At 46.1% G+C, this 24263-nt stretch overlaps 1 protein-coding gene across 1 annotated transcript in view; it reads right to left on the bottom strand.

The window, feature by feature from the left end:
• Positions 1-24263, bottom strand: part of SLC49A4 (solute carrier family 49 member 4) — a 141185-nt gene that overhangs the window by 63125 nt on the left and 53797 nt on the right. The window contains exon 3 of the mRNA XM_038421665.2: positions 1876-2144. Within this exon, the coding sequence (XP_038277593.1) occupies positions 1876-2144 (269 nt within the window). The remainder of the gene's footprint in view (positions 1-1875; positions 2145-24263) is intronic.

Below are 24263 nucleotides of genomic sequence, written 5' to 3'. Positions count from 1 at the left end.
TTACAAATGTAGAATTATAAACAAAAAATAACTGCATTCAAAAATAAAACCATGTAAAACTTTAGAACCTCTAAGTCCACTCAGTCCTACTTCTTGTTCAGCCAGTCACTCAGACAAACAAGTTTGTTTACATTTGCAGGAGATAATGCTTCCCACTTCGTTAATAATATCACCACAAAGTGAAAAAAGGCGTTCGCATGGCACTGTTGTAGCTGCGGTCACAAAACATTTATGTGCCAGATGCACTAAAAATTCATATGTCCCTTCATGCTTCAACCACTATTCCAGAGAACATGAGTCCATCCTAATGAGGGGTTCTGCTCAATAACGATCCAAAACAGTGCAGACTGACGCACGTTCACTTTCATCATCTGAGTCAGATGCCACCAGCTGAAGGTTGATTTTCTTTTTTTGAGGTTCAGGTTCTGCAGTTTCCACATCGGAGTGTTGCTCTTTTAAGACTTCTGAAAGCATGCTCCACACCTCGTCCCTCTTAGATTTTGGAAGGCACTTCAAATTCTTAAACCTTGGGTCAAGTGCTGTAGTTATCTTTAGAAATCTCACATTGGTACCTTCTTTGCATTTTGTTAAATCTGCAGTGAAAGTGTTCTTAAAATGAACAACATGTGCTGGGTCATCATCTGAGAATACTATAACATGAAATATATGGCAAAATGCAGGTAAAACAGAGCAGGAGACATACTATTCTTCCCCAAGGAGTTCAGTTACAAAATTTAATTAACGCATATTTTTTTAAACGAGCGTCACCAGCATGGAAGCATGTCCTCTGGAATGGTGGCCAAAGCACGAAGGGCCATACGAATGTTTAGCATATCTGGCATGTAAATACCTTGCAATGCAGGCTACAAAAGTGCCATGTGAACACCTGTTCTCACATTCAGGTGACATTATAAATAAGAAGCAGGCAGCATTACCTCCCGTAAATGTAAACAAACTTGTTTGTCTGAGTGATTGGTTGAACAAGAAGTAGGACTGAGTCGACTTGTAGGCTCTAAAGCGTTACATTGTTTTGTTTTTGAGTGCAGTTATGTAACAACAAAAAAAATCTACATTTGTAAGTTCAACTTTCACCATAGAGATTGCATTACCGTACTTGTATGTGGTGAATTGAAAAATACTATTTCTTTTGTTTCTCATTTTACAGTGCAAATATTTGTAATAAAATAATAATATAAAGTAAACACTGTACACTTTGTATTCTGTATTGTAATTGAAATCAATATATTTGAAAACATAGAAAAACATCCAAAAATATTTAATAAATTTCAATTGAATTCTATTGCTTAACAGTGCGATTAAAACTGCGATTAATAGCAATTAATTTTTTTAATCGTGATTAATTTTTTTGAGTTAATCGCCTGCGTTAACTGTGATTAATTGACTCACACATTTAAGCCCTAAATGAGGACTGATTTAACACAGAAGTTAAGCATAAAATGCTGAGAGATCGTTGGATTTAAACTATCACTGTTAATGATAAAGAGAAACATGAACTGGTAGTGAGAGGTTAACTGTTAAAAAGTTCAACAAAACAAGCATAATTTTGAAGTTCTGCATTAAAATACAAAGCCCTAGTGTAAGATAATTGTCCTGGGAAATCAGAAAATATGAAAACCTAGACCAGATACTGCATTTGGAATGAATCTGTGTCTGTATTCAGAGACAGCCTAATTGGTTACCCCACACATATGGCAAAGGGAACAGAATTTAGCTCCCCCTAGAACACAGGATTCTACCACTTGAGATATAGAACAACTACTCTTTAATCCATCAGCAATTTTGTCTGCAGGCCAGCCACTAGAGGGTAGTAGTTCACACTTTAGACACAATAAAAGTAAATTAGTTTTAAAATACCTGCATACAACACAGCCTCAATGCGGTCCTTGATATGTTCAGAGTTACTTTCTGATGCAAGTGGAAGATGGGATGTTCCATTAGGAGATGGAACCACCAAAGGTCCTACTAAAAATGCACATGCTGCGCCAAGATAATTGAGCAATGATGCAATAGCCGTTGCAGTGGCACGTTCATCAGGAGAAAACCAGGTAGTGGAGAGAAACGGAGCAGCATTCATTACAGTTGGACCTGCCAATCCATTTAACAGCTGCCCTCCATGAATCAGTCTGGAATGGAGAAAAGAATATGCAGACATTTACAAAGTAATTACTTAAATATTACGTAAGATATAGAATGCACTAAAATGTGTAACTCCACAAAAGATATGCAAAAATCATTAGCAGAAAAGGAATATTCTATACTAAGAGAAGCAGGACTAGACTCATGAAGAATCTAGAAGCTACTTTGTTCTTATTAGCACTAAAATGACTGGAGAAGTTAAATGTTCTCTTCAAAGAAGGAATGGTGAAGGGAATAAAAGAGTGACATTGCTTTGGAGAGGAGGATAGCATGATAGGGTATAAAGGAAGAAAGAGGCTTAGTCACAGTCAAGCTCCAAAATGTTAAACCTAACCCTATGTGCGTTATGTCCCACTGAGAGTTTTAAACCCCTTATCAGGTTTCAATTTTGGATCTATCACAAAGTCCTTTTGCATATTTTCTTTACATTATTTACTTCCACTTCCACACTAATGGAAGATTTATGTTAAAAGAAAGATAAGGTTAGACCCTTAGTTTTTCTGAGACAGAATCATCTTATTCTGCTATTTAGAAAAGACATGTAGCAAAATACAATTTCCCTTTCCCTGCCCCACCCCCGATGCACCCTCACCTAGGTCTAACAGCTAAAGGCTGGAAATCAAAACAAAGGTATAAGTCCCAAACACTATAGACATTGAACACACACATCCAGCACTGGCACAGTCAGAAGACACATGGAGGAGTTTTTGAGGTCTCTTATAAACAAGGAATAGAGCCAGAAACCTTCCACTTTGACTTTTGCAAATGTAATCAGACTTGAGATGCCAAGATCTTTTGGAATTTATAAAAGACATGAAGTCTAAAAAAGCAGTCAGGGACAAGCTAGCTAGCAAGCAAGCCAAAATCATTTTCAATCTCCAAAAGGGATACACCCTTTGTACATTAAGATGAGAATGGAGGTGATTTCAAAATTAATTTTGATGGTTATTTTTTAAACATGAAATGTGAACCCTCTGTTACTGCTGCAAGAACAGAGTCATAAGAAACACAAAGATATGGCCTAAAAATGGGAAACATAAGCTAAGCTTAATCAGCATTTTGGCAACACTTCAAGCCACAAATGGCTAAATGTCATAGAACGTGGCAGGAGTTTAAAACGTAGGAAGGAAAAAATCTCAGGAAAAGGCTGATAGATAGTTTATCAAGTTAATGATCTAACATGTACCTATAAGAAAAACTGATGAATGCCACTCATTCAACATTAATTTCAATTCAAATCTATTAAGGAAACTTATAAAAGATACTTTAGACCAAAAAAATACCATCACACACCATCTAAAGGAAACATTTTACTGACTCTTTACTTGGGAGTTACATTATATTAACTATTAAATAAAAGAAAAAATATTTGTTATAAATCTAATGATTAGATGTGTTATCCTTTCTTTGTAATATGCAACTGCAGCTATACTATCTCATGCTGGGATTTTGACAGACATCACAAGTTAAGCAGGGTCAAGCATGTTCAATTCTTAGATTGGAGGTCCCAAACAACCCCAAACGAACTGTTACTGACCTTCTGTAACAGCTGTTCTTCAAGATGTGTTGCTCATGTTGAGGCCCTGCAAATGTCTTGGATTGGAACTTTGGCTAGAAATGCTGCTGAATAGGCCTGCACTCTCATGGAATGAGTAGTCAAGATGGCAGGTGGTGGAACATTCGCTTGCTCGTAGTATGCCTGAACATAGGAGGTTATCCAGGATGAGATTCTTTGGGCTGAAACCAGTAGGCCTTTCATCCTCTCTGCTATTAACACAAAGAGTTGCGTGGATCTGCCAAGTAGTTTAGTTCTCTCGATGCAGAAGGCAAGGGCACGCCTAACATCCAATAAGTGAAGCTGCTGCTCTTCTGAATTCTTGTGCCGCTTCAAGAAGAAGACTGGCAGAAAAATGGCTTGGTTGCTATGGAATTGCGAGACCACCTTTGGCAGGCAGATGGCGGTGCAGTTGAATCTTCTCCTTGAAGAAAACCGAGTAGGATGGTTCTGACGTAAGGGCCCCGATTTCAAAGACCCTTCTAGCTGAGGTAATTGCTATCAGGAAGGCAACCTTCCAGGAGAGAAACAGCAGCTCAAAGGGAGGGCCCGTGAGTTTCGATAGGACCACGTTCAAATCCCATGGGGGGAACTGGTTTGTAAACCTGAGGGTGAAATCTCTCTAACCCCTTAAGAAAGCAAATTGTCATCTTGTGAGAGAAAACTGACCTGCCCACTGGAGGTTGGAAGGCTGAAATTGCTGCTAGGTGTACCCTGACAGATGTGTGGGCCACGCCTTATTGTTTTAGGTGAAGCAAGTACTCCAGAACAGACAGAAGGAAAACCAAGCCAGAGAAAGGCCACATTGGGATGACCATATCAAGAAACACTTCCACTTGGTGAGGCAGGTAGTCCTAGTGGACGGCTTCCTACTACCCAGCAAGACTTGTCAAATATGTTCTGAACAAGCTTGCGCCTCCAGATTCAGCCATGGAGCTTCCATTTGGTCATGTGAAGGGACCTGACATTCGGTGAAGCAAATGGATGTGGTGTTGTGAAATCAGGTCCAAACAGAGTGGGAGTGCTAGCAGTGGTGCTACTGATAAGTTTAGCAGCATGCTGAATCAGTGTTGGCACAGCCATGCCAGGGCTATAAGAATAACTCTCACCTGTCCCGCTTGATTTTTAGAAGGACATTGTGTACTAGAGGAACTGGAGAAAATACACAGTACAGGAGCTCTGTCCACAGAAGCAGAAGGCATCTGAAAGGGAGTCCAGGCTGTGCCCGTACAGTCAGCAAAACTGATGGCATTTCCTGTTCTGCTTGGTCATGAACAGGTCTACCTGGGGAGATCCTTACCTTTGGAAGATGAACCTGGTGACCTCTGGGTGAAGGGATCACTCGTGGTAAGAGGAGAGAGATCTGCTGAGGTGATGAGCCAGGGCGTTCCGGGCTCCTGGAGGATGGGAAGCCTTGAGGTGGATGAAGTGCTTCACGCAGAAGTCCCATAGATGGATGGCCTACTGACATAGGGCAGAGGAGCATACTCCTCCCTGCTTGTTGATGTAGAATATGGCCATGGTGTTGTCCATCAGTACTCGCACTACCTTGCCGGGCAAGGTAAGCAGATGGCTCTTAACTTCCTGACATTTTTGTGCCTGGGAGAGCTCTTCCTGGGACCACAGGCCCTGCATCCTGAGGCGATCAAAGTGGGCTCCCAAACCTAGGTCCGAGGCATTCAACATGAGGGACATGGATGGCTGGGGGGCAACAAAGGGAATGTCCACCACTGCCGACTGGGGGTCTCTTCCATCAGTTGAAGGAGGCGAGGACTGGGGCCAGAACAGTAACTACTGAGTCCAAGTGGTGTCCCTTCAGCGAGTACACTGAAGCTAATGACACTTGCAGGGACCTGAGGCGCAGCTTTGCATGCCATACATAGAAGTTAACACGGCCATGTGTCCCAGAAGCTTGAGGCAAGCCTGGGCTGTTCCGACTGGGTGACCTGGGATATCAGAGCTGACATTGTCTGGAATCGAGCCTCTGGAAGGAAAGCTCTGACCTGGGTTGAGTCAAGCACTGGCCCGATAAACTCTATCCCCTGTACTGGAATGAGAATCAATTTGTTCGTTTATCAACTGGCCCAGTGTTCAGAAGGTGTCTTTGATCAGGTCTGTGCTGTTCTTTACTTGGGCCTCTGAGCAACCCTTGATCATCAAGACCATTGATCATCAAGATACAGGTAGACTTGAACGTCTTGCTTTCTGAGGAAGGCTGCTACCACCACCATGCATTTTGTAAAAACCCGAGGGGCTGCAGACAGGCTAAATGCAAGGAGGGCGAACTGGTAATGGGTCTGGTTTATGATAAATCTGAAGAATCTTCTGTGGCAATGGAAGATGGAAATGTAAAAGTAAGTATCCTTAGATCAAGGGCAGAGCACCAGTCCTCTGGATTGAGGGAGGGGATGATGGAGGTCAGGGAGACCAGGCGGCACCTCAGTTTCTAGAGATAACTGTTGAGACAAACCAGGTCCAGGATGGGATGAAGCACTCCCCATCCCTTGGTCTTTGGGATTAAGAAATATCGGGAGTAAAACCCTTTCCCTCTCAATTTTTGAGGTGACTTTTGCACAGCCCCCATCCGTAGGAGGATCTGCACCTCTTGGCCTAAGAGTTGCTCGTGAGAAGATTCCCTGAAGGATGAGGGTGGGAGGAAGGGGTGGATGAAAACTGAAGTGTATAACCATCTACCACTCTATTTAGCATCCAGGGATCCGATGTGATGTGGGACCACACTGGCTGAAGTGTGAAAATCGGTCCAAAATCAAAAGGTGGGGTGGGGTGGCAGGATTCAAAGCGGGAACTGATATAGCACCCTCGAGTGCACTTTCAAAAGGCATGCTTGGGGCCACTGGAGTACCTATGTGAGCCCGGCATCAAAGGTGAGGTGGATAGAAGTGGTTGATGACACTTGTAACCTCTGCCCCTTCTTTTTAACAGGTCCTGTCTTGGTGGTGGAGCTGAAAAGTGGACAGCTGTTGAGGTCTAATGTGCTTCCTCAAAATAGATGGAGCATAGAGGCCTAGTGACCTGAAGGTAGCCCTTGAGTCCTTTAGGCCATGGATCTTTGTGTCTGTTTGCACCAAAAAAAACCGACGAGCCTTCAGAAGGGAGGTCCTGAATTGAAGCTGAACATCTTGAGGTAGCCCCAAGGACTGCAGTCAAGAGCATCGCCTCATGGCCACTGCAGAGACCATCATCCTGGCTGTGCGTCAGCTGCATCCAATGTCACCTGGAGTGAGGCTCTGGCAACATTCTTTCCTTCCTTTAAGAGGGAAGAAAATTCCTGCCTTGAGTCCTGAGACACAGTCTTGAAATATGTATAAGGAGTCCCACAAATTGTAATCGTATCTCCCCAGCAGGGCTTGGGGAGTCCACCTGTTGAATTTTCTTCCAAACAGATAGAGTTTCTTTGCACCCTTCTGTTTGTGGGTAGCACTTGCTTAGCCCTGTCTAGACCTCTCATTGGCTGCCAATATAACTAGGGAACCAGGACGGGGGTTAAAGTATAGGTATTCGTACCCTTTGGCTGGCACATAGTATTTCTTCTCTGCTCTCTTCGAAGTGGTAGGGAGAGAAGATGGGGTCTGCAGCAGGGCTCTGACCAGACCCATTACAGCCTTGTTAATGGATAGAGCCACCTTAGATGGTGCTGGTGCAGCCAGAATGTCAATGAGGCTGTGGGATGATTCCTTGAGTGTCTCAACCTCTAGCCCCAGGTTAGCCACTACGCTCTTTAGAAGCTCCTGATGGGCTCTAAAGTCACCTTGTGGCAGTAAGCTGCTCGGTCCCAAGTTGGCCTCATCTGGGAAGGAGGAGAAAAAGGAAGAGGCCTGTACCGGTGAGGGTGAAAGGGGGCTTCTTCTACTTCTTCAGCCTCATCTACCTTCATGGGGTCCATGTCCTGTGTATTGGCACCAGAGTCCAGGTCCAATGCCAAGTGAAGTGGTGCAAGGACCCTCCTCTTAGAAGCAACCAACCGAGTCTGACTGGTGAGAAGAAAGACACAGTAGCAGGGGAAACCCCAATAGGTTCCAGAATGGCCATTGTAAAGACCACTGTCCATCTGGCCAAGTACTGGCGGGGGGACCTGCACCGGGGTCCAGCGGCATGTAAAATGGCTACTGGTGGCAGTTCTTGGAATGGGTATTCTTGGGAGGGCTCCACCTCGGACTCAGATGATGAGTTCTTCTGAGAGGACCACAGGGGAGCGGTACCCCTCACTTCTGCAGATCGGTGTTGAGGGCCTGGGGACAATCTCGTAGAAGAAAGCAGGGTAAGATTGCCAAAGTATCCAAGGTCCTGGTGCTGGGAAGAAGCTTGGAACACCATGCTCTCTTCCGCTCAATGTCATTGGAACCAGTGGTTGTCCCACTGGAGTTGGCAATAAGAAGTCTCTGGCCACGCTAAGGACTCCGGGGTTGAAGACACTGTGATTCCGCTGGTGCCATGACGACTTCCTGGCATAGGTGGGGATCCCACACTGGACTCAATGTTTTGGCCAGTGTCAACGGTGCCACCATAGGACCAGGGGTGGAGGAGTGGCCCGACAAGGTCACACTCTACTACCTTCCCTTTCCCTGCCTTTCCTAGGCACCAGTGAGCACCCTCTCTTGGAGCATGCTTTTTATGTTTCTTCCTTGGCACTGGAGATGGCAAATGGTGCCAGGATATGCGTGGTGCCAGAGGAGCACTTTGCACCAAGGCCAAAGTGCTTGGTGCCGAATCTGAGAGGCTTGGCTCCAAAGCCGGTCTAAGAGCAGCTGCCATTAGGATTGTCTTCAGTCTAATCTCTCTGTCTTTCTTCATAAGGGATTTAAAAGTCCTGATAAATCTGACAGCGCTCTCTTACACTTCAGTTCCATGACTCCTACCCTCCTCCTATGGTATCCTCCCAAACACTTCAGACAACTGGAGTCTGGGTCACTCACAGGCATAGGCTTGCACAGGAGGTACAAGGTTTGAAGCCCGGGGCTGGGCATGCCCAGTCCCAGGGGTGAAGGGAGCCCCTCAACAATAAAGGAAAGGTTCTAATTATTTTCACTAGTATTATATACAATATTTATATTTAAACTATACTAAGACTAATAAACTAGGATACAGAGAAGAAACCACTGAAAAACGCCTTGCCAAAGCAAGAGGAGTTATTCCAGAAACCATTATGGACAGTAAGGAACTGAAAGGATGTGGGGCTGGTTGCACCTCCTATACCAGCACATAGGTGTGAAGCATCAAAGGGCGTTAGACCCGGCCCGATGGATACAGCTGAGGGAAAAATCTCCAGCAACACTGCATGCAGCACGTACACATCTAATGTGGAATGGACATGAGCAATCACTTGAAGAAGAATCTGGTGATTCAGCAGAGATTAAATCAGTACTGAAATAATGCTCCAGAATGGGTTAAGAAACGACACACTGTCTTTGAGCAAGTTGCAAAATGAAGACCTATTATCTTTGTAAAGGCCTATAATTGCATATATAACCTCAGAGATACAAAAATATTCACTTCACTGTACAAACCCAAGATGGAGACATCACATTTTAATTCAGTACATTATCCAAAGAACTTAACTGAAGGGGAAATTTTTTTGAATTAAAGACTTCACATTTGTCTCTTCATTTTATTTTCTTCACCCCATGCTCTCTTTCCTTTCCCATTTAGGATGACATCTTTTTAACTATATCATGCCAGCTCTATTTGCCCCATAGTCATCTATAAATCCTGGTGCTATCCCATTGTACAGCCTATTTCTTTTACATGTATTTTCATACTATTTTTCAAATGCCAATATTTTAGGTTTTTAATTTTCAAAACTTTATTCTTGCAACTATTTGTACTTCTGGAGTATTGCCTGCTTCAAATGTATCTGCATATGTTTGTATTGTTAACTTCATATCCCTCATTCAGAAACTTGCTTGAATTAAGTTACTTTTCAAGAGATGGAGATTATTTTCATTGTTCCTCTTATGTATCTCTAGCTTGTCTCCCAAAGGAGATGGAAAAGATACGCAAAATGTGGTTCAGTGCATTCAGTAGTAATCTACTACTATACTCTAGGAGACAAATATGTAGCAGCTAATACAGATGACAGAGAAATATGAACATAATAGAATCAGGGATTGCTGTTTGTTAGAGTGTCTTGCTATCCATGAACTAGATTTCAGTCTAAAAGGCTACCAAGACTATTTCCTACAGACCATCATCAGCACTAAAAATTGCTCGAAGATTAGAACATTTGTTCCCATTATTTCCCCATTTTCTTCTGGTTTGTGTTATCCAAAAGGAGCAAAGAGCAACTACATTTTTTTCCTACAGCCTTACACTGTAATTTAAGTTTGATTCTGTAATACAAGATGTCTTTTGTATGAAAGGCAAGGACAGGAAGATAATTTTAGTCCAGTTCTGAACCCAGTTGGAAAACACTTTTAAGACCTGATACACTAACAGTTGAATTTTGATTGATTCTGTGTTCAGCTCTGTTCTGTTCTTGGATTTCTACATTAATTAGACAAATATTGGAAAAGTATGTTCAGGTACCAAGCAATGTAAAAAGTACTGAGCTCAAACAACAGAAAATATCCCAAGAGTATGAGGCTTTTTATCACAACCATGAAAAAAAATTATGACAGAAAAATTTCATAAGGAATTTAACACAGACTTATAAAATAACCAATTGTTCTGCTTCTGCCTTAAAATGGAAGTGGGTGAGTGCAGTCTGATTCAAATACCATCTTGGCAGTCATATTAGAAACCCATGTTTAGGAGCACTTTCTGGATATCTGCTCCTTTGGCTAGTGAACTTGGCATTAAGTGAAAAAGATGGTTACCTACCTTTTCGTAACTGTTGTTCTTGGAGATGTATTGTTCACGTCCATTCCAATTAGGTGTGCACGCACCGCATGCATGGACGTCGGAAACTTTTTCCCTTAGCAGCTCCAGTCGGGATGGCAGGGAAGCCCCCTAGAGTAGCGCCCTCATGGTGGTGTATATATTACCCTGCAGGCCCGACCTCCCTTCAGTTCCTTCTTGCCGTTGACTCCGACAGAAGGGAAAGGGGGTGGGTATTGTAATGGATGTGAACAACACATCTAGAAGTACAACAGTTACGAAAAGGTAGGTAGCCGTCTTTTCTTCTTCAAGTGATTGTTCACATCCATTCCAATTAGGTGACTTCCAAGCTTACCATAGGAGGAGGGTAAGAGTCATGGAACGATTGACTGGAGAACAGCTCTGCTCACTGCCGCATCATCTCTGGTCTGTTGGTTAACAGCATAGTGGGCTGTAAACGTGTGCACTGAAGACCGGGAGGCTGCTTTACAGATCCCATGGATAGGGACCTGAGCCAGAAAGGTTGTAGAAGATGCCTGTGCTCTGGTTGAATGGGCCATAATTGCTGGGGCTGGAACCTTTGCCAACTCATAGCATATGCAAATGAAGTCTATGATTCAGGACGATATGCGTTGTGCAGAGACAGAAAGACCCTTCATTCTGTCAGCTATGGTGACAAACAATTGGGTCGACTTGTGGAAAGCTTTTGTTGGCTCTATGTAGAACGCCAGGGCTCTCCGGACATCCAGGGCGTGTAGGTTAAAGTGTCTCGGGCTTGTGTGGAGTTTTGGAAAGAATACTGGTAAGCAAATGTCCTGACCCATGTGGAATTGAGAAACCACCTTGGGGAGAAATTTAGCGTGTGGTCTAAGCTGCACCTTGTCCTTATGAAACACTGTGTAAGGTGGTTCAGAGGTGAGGGCTCTCAGCTCGGACACCCTCCTTGCCGAAGTAATGGCCACCAGGAATGCCACCTTCCGAGAAAGGCAGAGGAGGGAGCAAGTGGCCAGGCACTCAAATGGTGGGCTCATGAGTTTGGAGAGGACCAAGTTTAAGTTCCAGGTTGGGACAGGTGGGCAAGAATACGGAAACACCCTTTCCAGACCTTTGAGGAATCGCCCCTCTATAGGATTAGAAAACACCGAGCGCCCAGACTCCCCTGGATGGAAAGCTGAAATGGCTGCCAGGTGCTCTAATGGAGAAAGGGGATAGACCCTGATGCTTAAGGTGCAGGAGGTATTCTAGAATAACTGGGATGGTAGCCTGGAGTGGTTGAAGGCACTTGGGTTTACACCAACAAGAAAACCTTTTCCATTTCGCCAGGTAGGTAGCCCTAGTGGAAGGTTTCCTACTGCCAAGGAGAATCTGTCTCACCGACTGAGAGCACTGTCTCTCCATGGAATTTAGCCATGGAGTTTCCACGCCATGAGATGCAGAGATTGCAGGTTCGAGTGAAGGAGGCGCCCATGGTCCTGCATGATGATGTCTCAGTGGAGGAGTAGGGAAATTGCGGCGTCCATGGACAGCTCTATAAGGGTAATATACCAATGCTGGGCCAAGACGGGGCAATCTTACCATCACCCTGTCTCTACAAATTTTGAGGAGGGCCCGGTGTACAAGTGCGATAGGAGGGAAGGCATACTTCAGACCCCCGCCCCATGGTATTAAGAACACATTGGCGACTGAGCCCAGACCGTGGTTTTGGAATGAGCAGAACTGAGAGCACTGACTGTTGCTCTTGGTGGTGAAGAAGTCTACTTGGGGATAACCCCAGTTCTGGAAGACTGCCTGTATGATGTCCGACCTGATTGATCACTCATGCGTGTGGTAAGACCTGCTGAGGCGAGCTGTAAGCTCATTCCACACTCCTGGGAGGTAGTATGCTTCAAGCTGAATGGATCGGCCTACATGGAAGTCCCAGAGAAGGAGAGCCTCACAGCAGAGAGGTGAGGAGTGGGCTCCGCCTTGTTTGTTTATATAGAACATGTCTGTGGTGTTGTCTGTCAGGACTGTCACGCTGTGACCTTGTAATGTGGCATGGAAGGTTTGGCAGGCCAGACGAACTGCCCTGAGCTCCTTCAGATTGATATGGAGAGGTATCTCGTCCCTCGACCACAAGCCTTGTGTCCTCAGGTACCCTAAGTGTGCGCCCCAGCCCAGATCGGATGCGTCTGTTACTAATGTCAGAGAAAGCTGGGGCTTGGCGAACGGGACCCCTGCACAGACCACTGGTTGGTCCAGCCACCAGCGCAGGGATTCTAGCACCTGAGCTGGGATCATCACCACGAAGTCCAGGGGGTCTCTGTATGGACGGTAAGACAGTGCGAGCCACCCTTGTAAGGGTCTGAGTCTCAGTCAGGCATGCTTGACCATGTACTTGCATGCTGCCATATGTCCTATCAGCTGTAGGAAACACCAAACTGAAGCAGTGGGATACCAAAGCATTGAATTTACGATCTGCTCTATGGCCTGGAATCTGGGCTCTGGAAGGCTTGCTTTTGCCTGTATCAAGTCCAGGACCGTCCCTACGAACTCTAACCTTTGGGTGGGTATGAGAGAAGATTTGGGCACATTGAGAAGGAGCCCCAGCCTGTGACTCATGTCCATTGCCATCGTCACGGGGGACTGAAACTCTTCCTTGGAACGACCTGTGAGAAGACAGTCGTCAAAATATGGGCATACTCGAACATGCCTTTTCGGCAGGAAGGCTGCCACCACTGACATGCATTTTGTGAACACTCAGGGGGCTGTGGAGAGGCCGAATGGGAGAACCGTGAACTGGTAGCAATGTTGGTTTATGGCAAACCGGAGGAAGCGTCGGTGCTCCGGATGAATAGCGATATGAAAATATGCATATTTCATGTCGAGGGCAGCATACCAATCCCCCGGATCCAAAGATGGAATAATAGTGCTCAGGGAGACCATGCGGAACCAGAGCTTGACCAAAAATTTGTTGAATCCGCAAAAATCGAAAATGGGTTGAAGACCCCCCTTTGCCTTGGGGATTAGAAAGTAACAGGAGTAAAACCCCTTTCCCCTTAGCTCCTGCGGCACCTCCTCCACCACACCTGTCTCGAGGAGCGAACGAACCTCCTGCATAAGGAGTTGCTCATGAGAGGGGTCCCTGAAGAGGGATGGGGAAGGTGGGTGGGAGGGAAGGGAGAAGGAAAACTGGAGAGCGTATCCCACCTGTACTGTGCGTAGGACCCATCGATCCGATGTTATATGGGACCACACATGGTAGAAGTGGAATAATTGGTTTAAAAACCGTGGGGATGGATCCGGGAACTGGGTTGGTACACTGTCCTCGGGCGCGCCCTCAAAGCCCTTGCTTGTCTCCGGGTTGGGGCTTATTCTGGCCCTGGTTAGGTGCGTTGTTCTGCCTGCGCCTGTTATTTCTGCCCCGTCTGCGATACGGCTCCTGCCTGGGTTGGGGTTGATACTGCCTCTGCTGCGGAGACTAAGGCTTGAAGGGCTTTCTCTGAGTTGACAGCATATGCATCCCTAATGACTTCAGTGTGGCCCTAGAATTCTTGAGGCCATGCAACCTGGAGTCTGTTTGGTCCGAGAAAAGGCCCGAACCCTCAAAAGGAAGGTCTTGGAGCGTACTCTTGACCTCTGGAGGGAGGCCTGACGCCTGGAGCCACGCTAAGCGTCGCATGACTACCCCCAAGGCAATGATTCTGGCCGCAGTGTCTGCTGAATCGATGGAGGCTTGCAAGGAAGTCTTAGCCACCGCTTTCCCTTCCTCGATTAAAGCCACAAACTTAGGGTGTGCGTCCTGGGGCAGGCGATCCTTAAACTTGGACACTGCCGTCCAAGAGTTGAACTTGCGTCTATTGAGGGTTGCCTGTTGGTTGTTTGAAAAGTGTGAATTAGGAGTGCTTTGTTCCGGGTGAGCCTTGAGTGGGCCTGACTGTTATAAAAAGCCAGTAAGTTGCGAACCAGCTGAGCAGCGAACAGCAGAGAGGCTAACAGAGGGGTTTGCCTGGGATCTGCCTGAGAGGAGGTACGCTAAGAGCTGCATTAAGGAGGCTGTGTTGGTGAGTATCAGAGTGTCTGTTGTGGGGACAGTTTGACAGTTTGATGGTGTGCTTGATTGGTTGTTTGAAAAATGTGAATTGGGAGTGCTTTGTTCCAGGTGAGCCTTGAGTGGGCCTGACTGTTATAAAAAGCCAGTCAGCTGCGAACCAGCTAAGCAGCGAACAGCAGAGAGGTTAACAGAGGGAGTTTGCCAGGGAGAGCCCACTAAGGCTTACATCTTTCCGGCTTCTCTGAGTAGTTACTACAACTCCGAGGAAGCTCGTAGAAGGAAGGTAATATGGATTGGGAGTGTTCAGCTGTTGTGACCTGCACTGGATGTGCCATGTTTGTCTTTCTTCCACAGGACAGAAGTGACTTTGTCTGTACAAAGTGCAAGCTGGTCTCCATATTGGAAGAGAAGGTTCAAGGTCTGGAGCAACAGGTATTGACCCTGCGTTGCATAAGAGAAACTGAAGATTTCCTGGACAGACGTCAGGATATGCTTCTACGGACACAACGTTCTGAAGATTCAGAGCAGGCTGCACTGAGGGGACAGGAGGACGGTGAAGAAATTTGGCAGCATGTGACCTCCAGAAGAAGAACGGGGAGCGTTCATGTACCAGCAATGCAGAACAGGTAAGTAACTGTTTTCATGTTCTCTCCACAGGTACTAATGCGGAAAGTGGACTAGATGATACATATGACGGAAAGGAACAGAAGGAGACTCGACCGATTGGAAGGCATGAGATGCACTGTCCTAGGGTTGGGGGTTCCACGACCACCGCTCCCAAGAGAAGGAGGCGGGTGGCGGTGATCGGGGACTCTCTCCTCGGAGGGACTGAGTCATCTATCTGCTGTCCTGACCGGGAAAACCGAGAAGTCTGCTGCTTGCCAGGAGCTAGGATTCATGATGTGACGGAGAGACTGCCGAGACTCATCAAGCCCTCGGATTGCTTACCCCTTCCTGCTTCTCCACGTGGGCACCAATGATACCGCCAAGAATGACCCTGAGCGGATCACTGCAGACTACGTGGCTCTGGGAAGAAGGATAAAGGAGTTTGAGGTGCAAGTGGTGTTCTCATCCATCCTCCCCGTGGAAGGAAAAGGCCTGGGTAGAGACCGTCGAATCGTGGAAGTCAATGAATGGCTATGCAGGTGATGTCGGAGAGAAGGCTTTGGATTCTTTGACCATGGGATGGTGTTCCAAGAAGGAGGAGAGCTAGGCAGAGATGGGCTCCACCTAACGAAGAGAGGGAAAAGCATCTTCACAAGGCTAACCTAGTGAGGAGGGCTTTAGGTTCACTGGGGGAAGGAGACCAAAGCCCTGAGGGAAGTGGGATACCGGGAGGAAGCACAAGCAAGAGCACACGAGAGGGGAGGGCTCCTGCCTCATACTGAGAAAGAGGGACGATCAGCGAGTTATCTCAAACGCCTATGCACAAATGCAAGAAGCCTGGGAAACAAGCAGGGAGAACTGGAAGTCCTGGTACAGTCAAGGAATTATGATGTGATTGGAATAACAGAGACTTAGTGGGATAACTCACATGACTGGAGTACTGTCATGGATGGATATAAACTGTTCAGGAAGAACAGGAAAGGCAGAAAAGGTGGGGGAGTTGCATTGTATGTAAGGGAGCAGTCTGACTGCTCAGAGCTCAAATATGAAACTGCAGAAAAACCTGAGAGACTCTGGATTAAGTTTAGAAGTGTGAGCAACAAGGGTGATGCCGTGGTGGGAGTCTGCTATAGACCACTGGACCAGGGGGATGAAGTGGACAAGGCTTTCTTCCGGCAACTCACGCAAGTTACTCACCATTTTGGAGGTCTTGTGGCTCATGTGTGCTTGCCTGGGATCAGCCAGTTAGTGACAGGTGTGAGAGTACTGGCTGTGTTTTAAAGTAATGAAACAATGTTTGTGTTGCAAACAATACTGATTCTGTAAAATGTTGCATTTAAACTTCACAGAGATGACCTCAGGAGCACAGCCTCTCTCTTTGTTATTGGCGGCAGAACAGCTGCGCAGAATTAGAAAGCATCCAAGAAGAACTAAGAAGGACTTTATGCGTGAGGTTATGATGCACTCCGCCACTGAGAAAAAAGAATTGAAGGAGTGGCGGGACAGCAAGAAGAGGGACCAAAAGGAGAACACGGCACTCCAGAAAGAAGCCACGGAGCGGCTCTTTCCAGTTATGGAGCGCCAAGCGGACACACTACAGGTGATACTAGCTCTTCAAACCGAACAGCTCCACACCCGCCCTCCCTTGCAGCCTCTGTCGCAAAAACTCTTTCCCATGCGCCACCCCCCACACCGCCAACACACTGTTATCAACTTCCTGGCTCCACTCTCCAAAGGAGAAGTTGGGTATGATCCCTGGACATACACAAATCTGTAGCTGTCCTGTGACCCCTCCTCCTCTTCAGATCTTCTGTAGTGGGGTGGTCACCCGCTCTTGCCCTGAAGGGCTTGAAATCAGCCCTGGGAGAGGGCTGAGGCTGCGAGAGGGCTGCTGCTAGGGACAGCAGCAAGACTCGGCTGATTGGGAAAACAGCCACAGCTGCAGCCATGCCCCAATCAGGGCACAGCTGGCCTTTATAAGAGGGTAGTGGACCAGGAGGAGACAGTCTCTCTCTCTCTCGATGTTGAGAGGGAGGGGCCTGACTGCTGGGAGCTAAGTAGGGTACCTAAAGTGGAGCAGGGCTGGGGAAAGGCCAGAGGAGCTGGGGAGCTCTGGCCTGAGAAACCCGCAGGCTGTAGGCCTTGATGAAGGACTAGGAAAAGGGTACTGGGGTTGCAGAGGGGAGCCCAAGGGTAGGCAGAAACAGCAGGTCCAGACCCTCCTTGCCGATGATGAGTGGCAATTATACTGCAGTCCACCCCAGGGAGAGGGGGCAGTAGCCAAAGACTGAGGCAAGGTGGGGATAGAGGGTGGGGGTTCCCCTGGGAGGGGGGGAGACCCAGATCTGTGGGGGTACTGCCAGAGGGCAGCACCCTGGCTTGAAAAGGGCACCGGGATCCAGGAGGGACTCGGGACCCAGCGTCAAGCAGGACACCAGCCTGCAGAGGGCGCTCCAGAGGCTGGAAATGCTAATTCCCTGGACGACCAGCAGGAGGAGCCGCAGGGGTGAGTCCCACCACATTATATCTTCCCTTCCCCCAACTCCCATCACCCTCCCTGCTGATGATTTGTTTTGTTTGACTCTCTCCTCTGGTTGTTGTCTTTCAATAAAAGAATTGTGTTTGTTTGAAAGCAATCTTTATTCTATTAAGTGAAAGCAAAAAGAGCACTGCAAAGCACATACAATTATGTTAAGGTCCCTTCTTGCATCATGTGCACCAATCATCTCCTAGCATTACAAGCACTGTACTCCCAAGCATAGCAACAAATATTAGTGGCTTTCAGCTTCAACTTGCTGCCTCAAAGCATCTCTGATCCTTATGGGCCCGTGCTGTGCCCCTCTAATAGCCCTGGTCCCTGGCTGTTCAAACTCAGCCTCCAGGCACTGAGCCTCTGCGGTCCAGCCCTGAGTGAAGCTTTCACCCTTCCCTACACAAATATTATGGAACATACAGCACGCAGCTATAAGCATAGGAATATGGTCATCGGCCATGTCCAACTTCCCGTACAGGCATCACCAGTGGGCTTTTAAATGGCCAAATGCCCACTCCACAGATGATCCGGACAGGGGTAAGGGGGCAAAGTCTAGGGGCAGGCACGGGGCCAGGAGCAGAGCCCTGGGCACAGAGCCCACAGCCAGGACTCCACATGCGGGTCCAGGAGCAGAGCCCCGGCCGCAGAGACCCCAGGCACAGGACCAGTGGCCGGGACTCAAGCCCCGGGCATGGAGCCCCGGGTGCAGGGCCAGAAAGTGGAGTCCTGGGCTCGGGGCCCCAGATACAGAGCCAGCGGCCAGGACCCAAGCTCCGGGCTGGGGAGTAGAGGCCTGGGTGTGGGGCCAGCAGCTCCACATAAAACCTGGGGGTGCTGCAGCACCCACCACACTGCTAGTTCCCATGCCTATGGGAGAGGGAGGAGCAGGGATGGGGCATGCTTGGAGGAGGGGGTGGAAGTGGGCGGGAAGAGGTGGGGTGGGGGTCAGGGGGGCAGGAAGAGGTGGGGCAGCTGTGAGTACAGTACTGTACGGGGGGTTCCCAGTATCCGTCGCCCTTTTCAAGAACACAACCCCGACATATATCAGGGACTCACTGTACCTCAGGCGGTAGAGGGATACTAGGTATGTTTACACTGCACTTAAAAACCCATGGCAGGCCTTTGCTACTTGACCCATGCTCGCAGGGCTCTTGGGCTGTGGGGCTGTTTAACTGCAGTGTAGACATCTGATCTCAGACTGAGACCTGGTTTCTAGGACTTTGCAAGGTGGGAACATCCCAGAGCTCGAAGCTGGAAGTCTACACCGCAATTAAACAGCCCCACACCCTGAGTCCCAGTCAGCTGACGCGGGCCAGCTGCGGGTGTCTAATTGCAATAGACATACCCCCAAGTGAGTCTCCACTCAACAGAGGTGATGGCTAAGTAGCCTGGAGTTTACAGCGGGTGCCCTTGCTGGATCACAGAGGGTGAATACAGGTATAGTAGCAACCCTGAACTGACAGTATGCCATGGTAGGCCCACATCTTGAATACTGTGTGCAGATGCGATCGCCCCATCTCAAAAAAGATATATTGGAATTGGAAAAGATTCAGAAAAGGGCAACAAAAACTATTAGGCTTCCGTATGAGGAGAGATTAATAAGACTGGGCCTTTTCACCTTGGAAAAGAGACGACTAAGGGGGGATATGATAGAGGTCTATAAAATCATGACTGGTGTGGAGAAAGTAAATAAGGAAGTGTTATTTACTCCTTCTCATAACACACGAACTAGGGATCATCAAATGAAATCAATAGGCAGCAGGTTTAAAACAAACAAAAGGAAATATTTCTTCACACAACACCAAGTCAACCTGTGGAATGCTTTGGCAGAAAATGTTGCGAAGGCCAAGACTATAACAAGGTTTAAAAAAGAACTAGATAAAGTCATGGAGGACAGGTCCATCAATATCTATTTGCCAGGATGGGCAGGGATGGAGTCCCTAGCCTCAGTTTGCCAGAAACTGGGAATGGATCACTTGATTACCTATTCTATTGGCATTGGCCAATGTCGGAAGACAGGATACTGGGCTAGATGGACCTTTGGTCTGACCCAGTAATGCCATTCTTATGTTATGTTAACAGTAACATCACTGAATGAACTAAGCAAGAGAAAACAAGCTGATTACACAAGAGAAGGCATTTAGTGATCAGTGATAACATTATCATTAAGATTGAAACTTTCCAGTCAAACCCTGATTTACTTAACATTTTTAAATTTCCTTTGGGGAATGAAACTTTTCATGCTTGGTCTCTGTGCAAAAAGGAATTTATCTGGAAAGTTTGGGCTAGATTTGTTATGCTACTTTCAAGATATGCAAATGTTACAAAAACTTTCCCTACTGTATAAAATATAATATTGCTCTTACATATTTCATCCATAGATCTCAAAGTGCTTTATATAGGAGGACATCATTAACTTCATTTTACAGATGGGGAAACAAAGGAAGAGAAAGGAAAAAGTTACTTGCTCAAGGAACAATTCACCTATTCCACTTTAATTAAAAAAAAATCTGAAGGAAAAAGCTTCAAACTTGGCAGGATTGTAATTCACAATCCTTACAAAGAACTGAGTCATATTTAGGGAGGCCAGGAATGGAGAAATCACTTTACTATTTCAGTAATTTTAATTGGCAGAGCTTAAAAAAATGTACCTAAATCTTGCTACTAGATCTCTGTTACAAATATAGCCCAGAAACCTGCACTGCTGAGGCAACCCACCCTCTAGTTGCTATTCTTGGACCATTCTAGGAGGTCCATCTTTTGTATTAGTCTTTGACTAGAGTCTGATAAATTTGAAGCTCCACCGTCATCTAGTTACTGGAAGGGAAAAGGAGCAGTCTGTCTCCCTTCTCTCAGAACCTTCTGAAGGAGCGAAGGGTGTCTTCATAACGCTATTCCTTCTGGCTGCTGTGAGGCTGAAGGAAAGAGGTGCCTGCTACCTTTCTGCCTTCACAAACAATATCATGCCTGCCTCTGCGGCTGTTTACAGTCTCAAACAACAACAATAACTGAAAAGATTCTTGACAGTTTCATTGCCATCCACACTTTTAAATAGAGGCACTGAAAATAATTAGTGTTTTGTTAGTTTCATTCTCCGCTGTTTGGCAAACCTATGAGGAGCAGCAAAGGCAATGACCTGCCCATGTGATGACTCAGAAAAAAACACTGTATTGAGTCACATTCAATTCACAATTGGAAGATTATTTGATGGCTTTTATAGCTGCTTTAAGAAAGGGGTTTTTGTAGTGAAGTTTATATTTTGCAGCAATTGATGGTTATGTCCTCACATTTGCCACAGAAAGCTTCGCATTTACCATAGGCAGTGAATTATTCAATCCATGCTAATTTTCATTACTCAGCTCATTTGGAACAGATGGTGCCTTCTTCTGAGTTCACACAGCGATTAATACTTTGTGGGAGCTACTGGAAGCAAACAGAACCTTTCATGTGAGGATCTCCAAGCACATTTCAAACATGAATGGATTTAGCCTCGCTAAATGGCAGTGAGGTGGGTAAATATTAACCCCATCTTACAGACGGAGAAACTAATGCATGGTGAGGTTAAGTCACTTGCCCAGAAAATAAAAAAAATATGAAAAAACAGACTCTATTCACATCCTATAGTAGAAGATTTATTCCAGGATAGGAGGAAACTGATTCTACTTCTTGAGTGAAAAAATATAACTTTCACAATGGCTAGATGTTGCCTTAGACTCACGCTAGAGGTTGAGAATAGTTAAGTTATAAAGGTAGAGGGAAACCAGGAAGCTAGATAATATCAGTGCTTTCTAGCAATACAATTCCACTAAAAAGCAACAAACCCTCTCCTGCTTATGGGCCAAAGATAATTTACCTACAGTCCATAGTGGGATAAAAGACCTGGGAAACAAATTTACATCTGCAGAAAGTAATGTACTAAACTAACTTACCAAAGGATTTCTTTGTGTGTAAATGGCAACTTTTTCAAGATTTTCATTAAATGATACATTTGTAAGGCAAAAGCTTTGTGCCATCTGGTTATTCTGGGACTGTGGTTGTTAGTGTTTTCTGGTTTGTTTTTGACACATGTAGTCAGTGATATATGTGGGATAATGTAAGGACATTTTTCTCAGTAAAAAGAATTATTACAGGTAGAAAGTCACAGTGTAGCAGAGCCACAGAGTAAAGCGTTATCTCTGGCAATAAATTAAATAAAAATTGTTATAAATGTACCATCTACAGTTTTCATTAGGAACTCAGCTAACATCTCATCTGTTGTATTTATTGCAGCCTCATCACAATCTATCATGTTATTAGAGAATGAGCTGACTTTGAAATTATCAACATCAGATCAGAACATCTCTCAGATTTAAACGTTATTAAAGCTAATGTTAAAAAAACATGTAATACATAGGTTCAGAAAAGAGTGTGTGTACATCTGGGTATAGTGCTTAGATTATCCACAAATACAGAGTTTGTTTTTAAAAAGGTTTCAGAGTAGCAGCCGTGTTAGTCTGTATTCGCAAAAAGAAAAGGAGTACTTGTGGCACCTTAGAGACTAACAAATTTATTTGAGTATAAGCTTTGAGCTGTAGCTCACGAAAGCTTATGCTCAAATAAATTTGTTAGTCTCTAAGGTGACACAAGTACTCCTTTTGTTTTTAAAAAGTCATGATACATAAAGTACATAATCAGGAATAATCCAAATTTAGGTGAATAAATTTAAGAACACAATTTAGATATTAGCATCCAAGTATTCGGGGTACATCACTCATGAGAAGTTGTACAGAGATTTGGTTGTGGAAAGCACAATATATCAATGAGTGAAGATTGTCCCTCAGAAATTGAGATTTAGGAAATACAATTTATCAGGGAAGTCTTTCAGTTACTTTCCTTACTGAGCTTCTCATCAGCACTCTACCTCATCCCTCCTGGTATTGCTGATGTCTGGTGATGTGTTCTATGTAGCTGTCCCTTGATCATCTGATGGCATCCGACACCATGAGTTGCCGCATCAGCCGAGTGTAGAGTTGACTGATTCCACATTCTCGCAATACTCACTCATGACTAGGGTCCCATATGCCCAAGGCTCTGACGATCAATGCATGTGTCTGAACCTGGTAATCCCTAGCTCTCAAGGTGCTGGACAGAGGGGCGTATTTATCCACCTTTCGAACTCAGGCATCATAGAAGGCCAGGGTCCTGTTCTCAAAGGGCACTGTGACGTCCACCATGATGATCTTCTTCTGGTCCTCGTTGGTAATGACAATGTCTGGTTGCAGTTGGCTATTGGTTCCGAGGATGGTGGAGTTCATGGCAACCTTCCCTACGGATGGTGGGATGGCTCTGACCAGGCAATCTAGGATGGCGTTGTGTCACATCTGCCAGGCTCTGGAATGCGGCTTGCAGCTACACAGCAGGTGGCATAGTGTTTTGTTGGCACAGCCGCACTTCCTACATTGCTTGTCCCGATTCCCGTGGCAGATGGCGCCGTTCAGCGGAATGCAGTTGGGCTGGGCCCTGTTGAAGAAGCTCCAGTCAGCAAATTGGGTGAAGCTGCCTCTGAGGAGGAAGTGGTTGCTGGTGTCCCACTTGCACATCACCTCGAATGCCTTGCCCTGATCCAGCTTCTTCTTCAGGTTTTCCACATTCTAGTAGTGGATAGCATCCTTCAGGGTCCTCTCCAGCATGGTTCTAGCTTTCAGAGTGAGGACTGTGTGGTCTGTGTTCTTCACCTTTGGCACCAAGACTCCCAGTTCCCGGCATTCCTTGCACCATGTCCAGTGGCAGCAGATACGCTTCTCTAGTTGTCACGTAGCATTGCGGGCACGAGTCCAGAGTGAAGCAAAGTCTCCCGTCTCTTCCAAATTCACCTTCCAGTGATCCACTCAGGTAGGTGGCGACATCTTGGTTGGAGGGGATCCTGGCGATTCGCTTCTTGATGACATCCTGAATGGCACTTTCTGCAATGTTCCTCACCATTGCGTCCAGGCACATCAGAAGGTGAAAGGCGTGAGTGATCACTGCAACAGCGCACAGATCATCCATACAAAGGACGTTGGCACTGCCCTGCCTGTGCAAGATGTACACCAGTTCATTGCTGGCTCTCTGGGGAAGAACATCCACTTCTTCACTAGCTGCCTGATGGTGCTGTCTGCCTTGTTCAGAGGCACCTTCACCATGGCAGATTCCCTCAGGACGAATGAGATACAGGGGATCAAGGCATTGATCTTCTGCCGTGGTGCCAGTAGGGAGTCGTCGATCCTGGCCACATCTCATAGGATCTCCACAATGGTATCCTCAGGTGTCTGTTGGATGTGGAAACCCGTGGGCGTGCCAAGATGTTGGTATGCTTTCCTGTTCTCGAGGAAGATCACAGGTTCACCCTGGATCTGAAAAGACGTTTGCCTGAACTGAGACCCTTCTACTGCCATCGATATGCAGGGATGTTGAATGCTTCCTAGCATTGAAGCAGAGTCCCATCCTGTTGGCAGACTGGCTGGTGATGTCAAGCATTTGTTGGAGACACTCGGGGTTGCCTGTGATCAGGACCAGATCGTCTGCAA

Source organism: Dermochelys coriacea, chromosome 11 (assembly GCF_009764565.3).
Source record: "Dermochelys coriacea isolate rDerCor1 chromosome 11, rDerCor1.pri.v4, whole genome shotgun sequence".
Taxonomy (NCBI): Eukaryota; Metazoa; Chordata; order Testudines; family Dermochelyidae; genus Dermochelys; species Dermochelys coriacea.
Note: the sequence above shows the minus strand (reverse complement) of the source record. Positions and strands in the feature narration are given on the sequence as shown.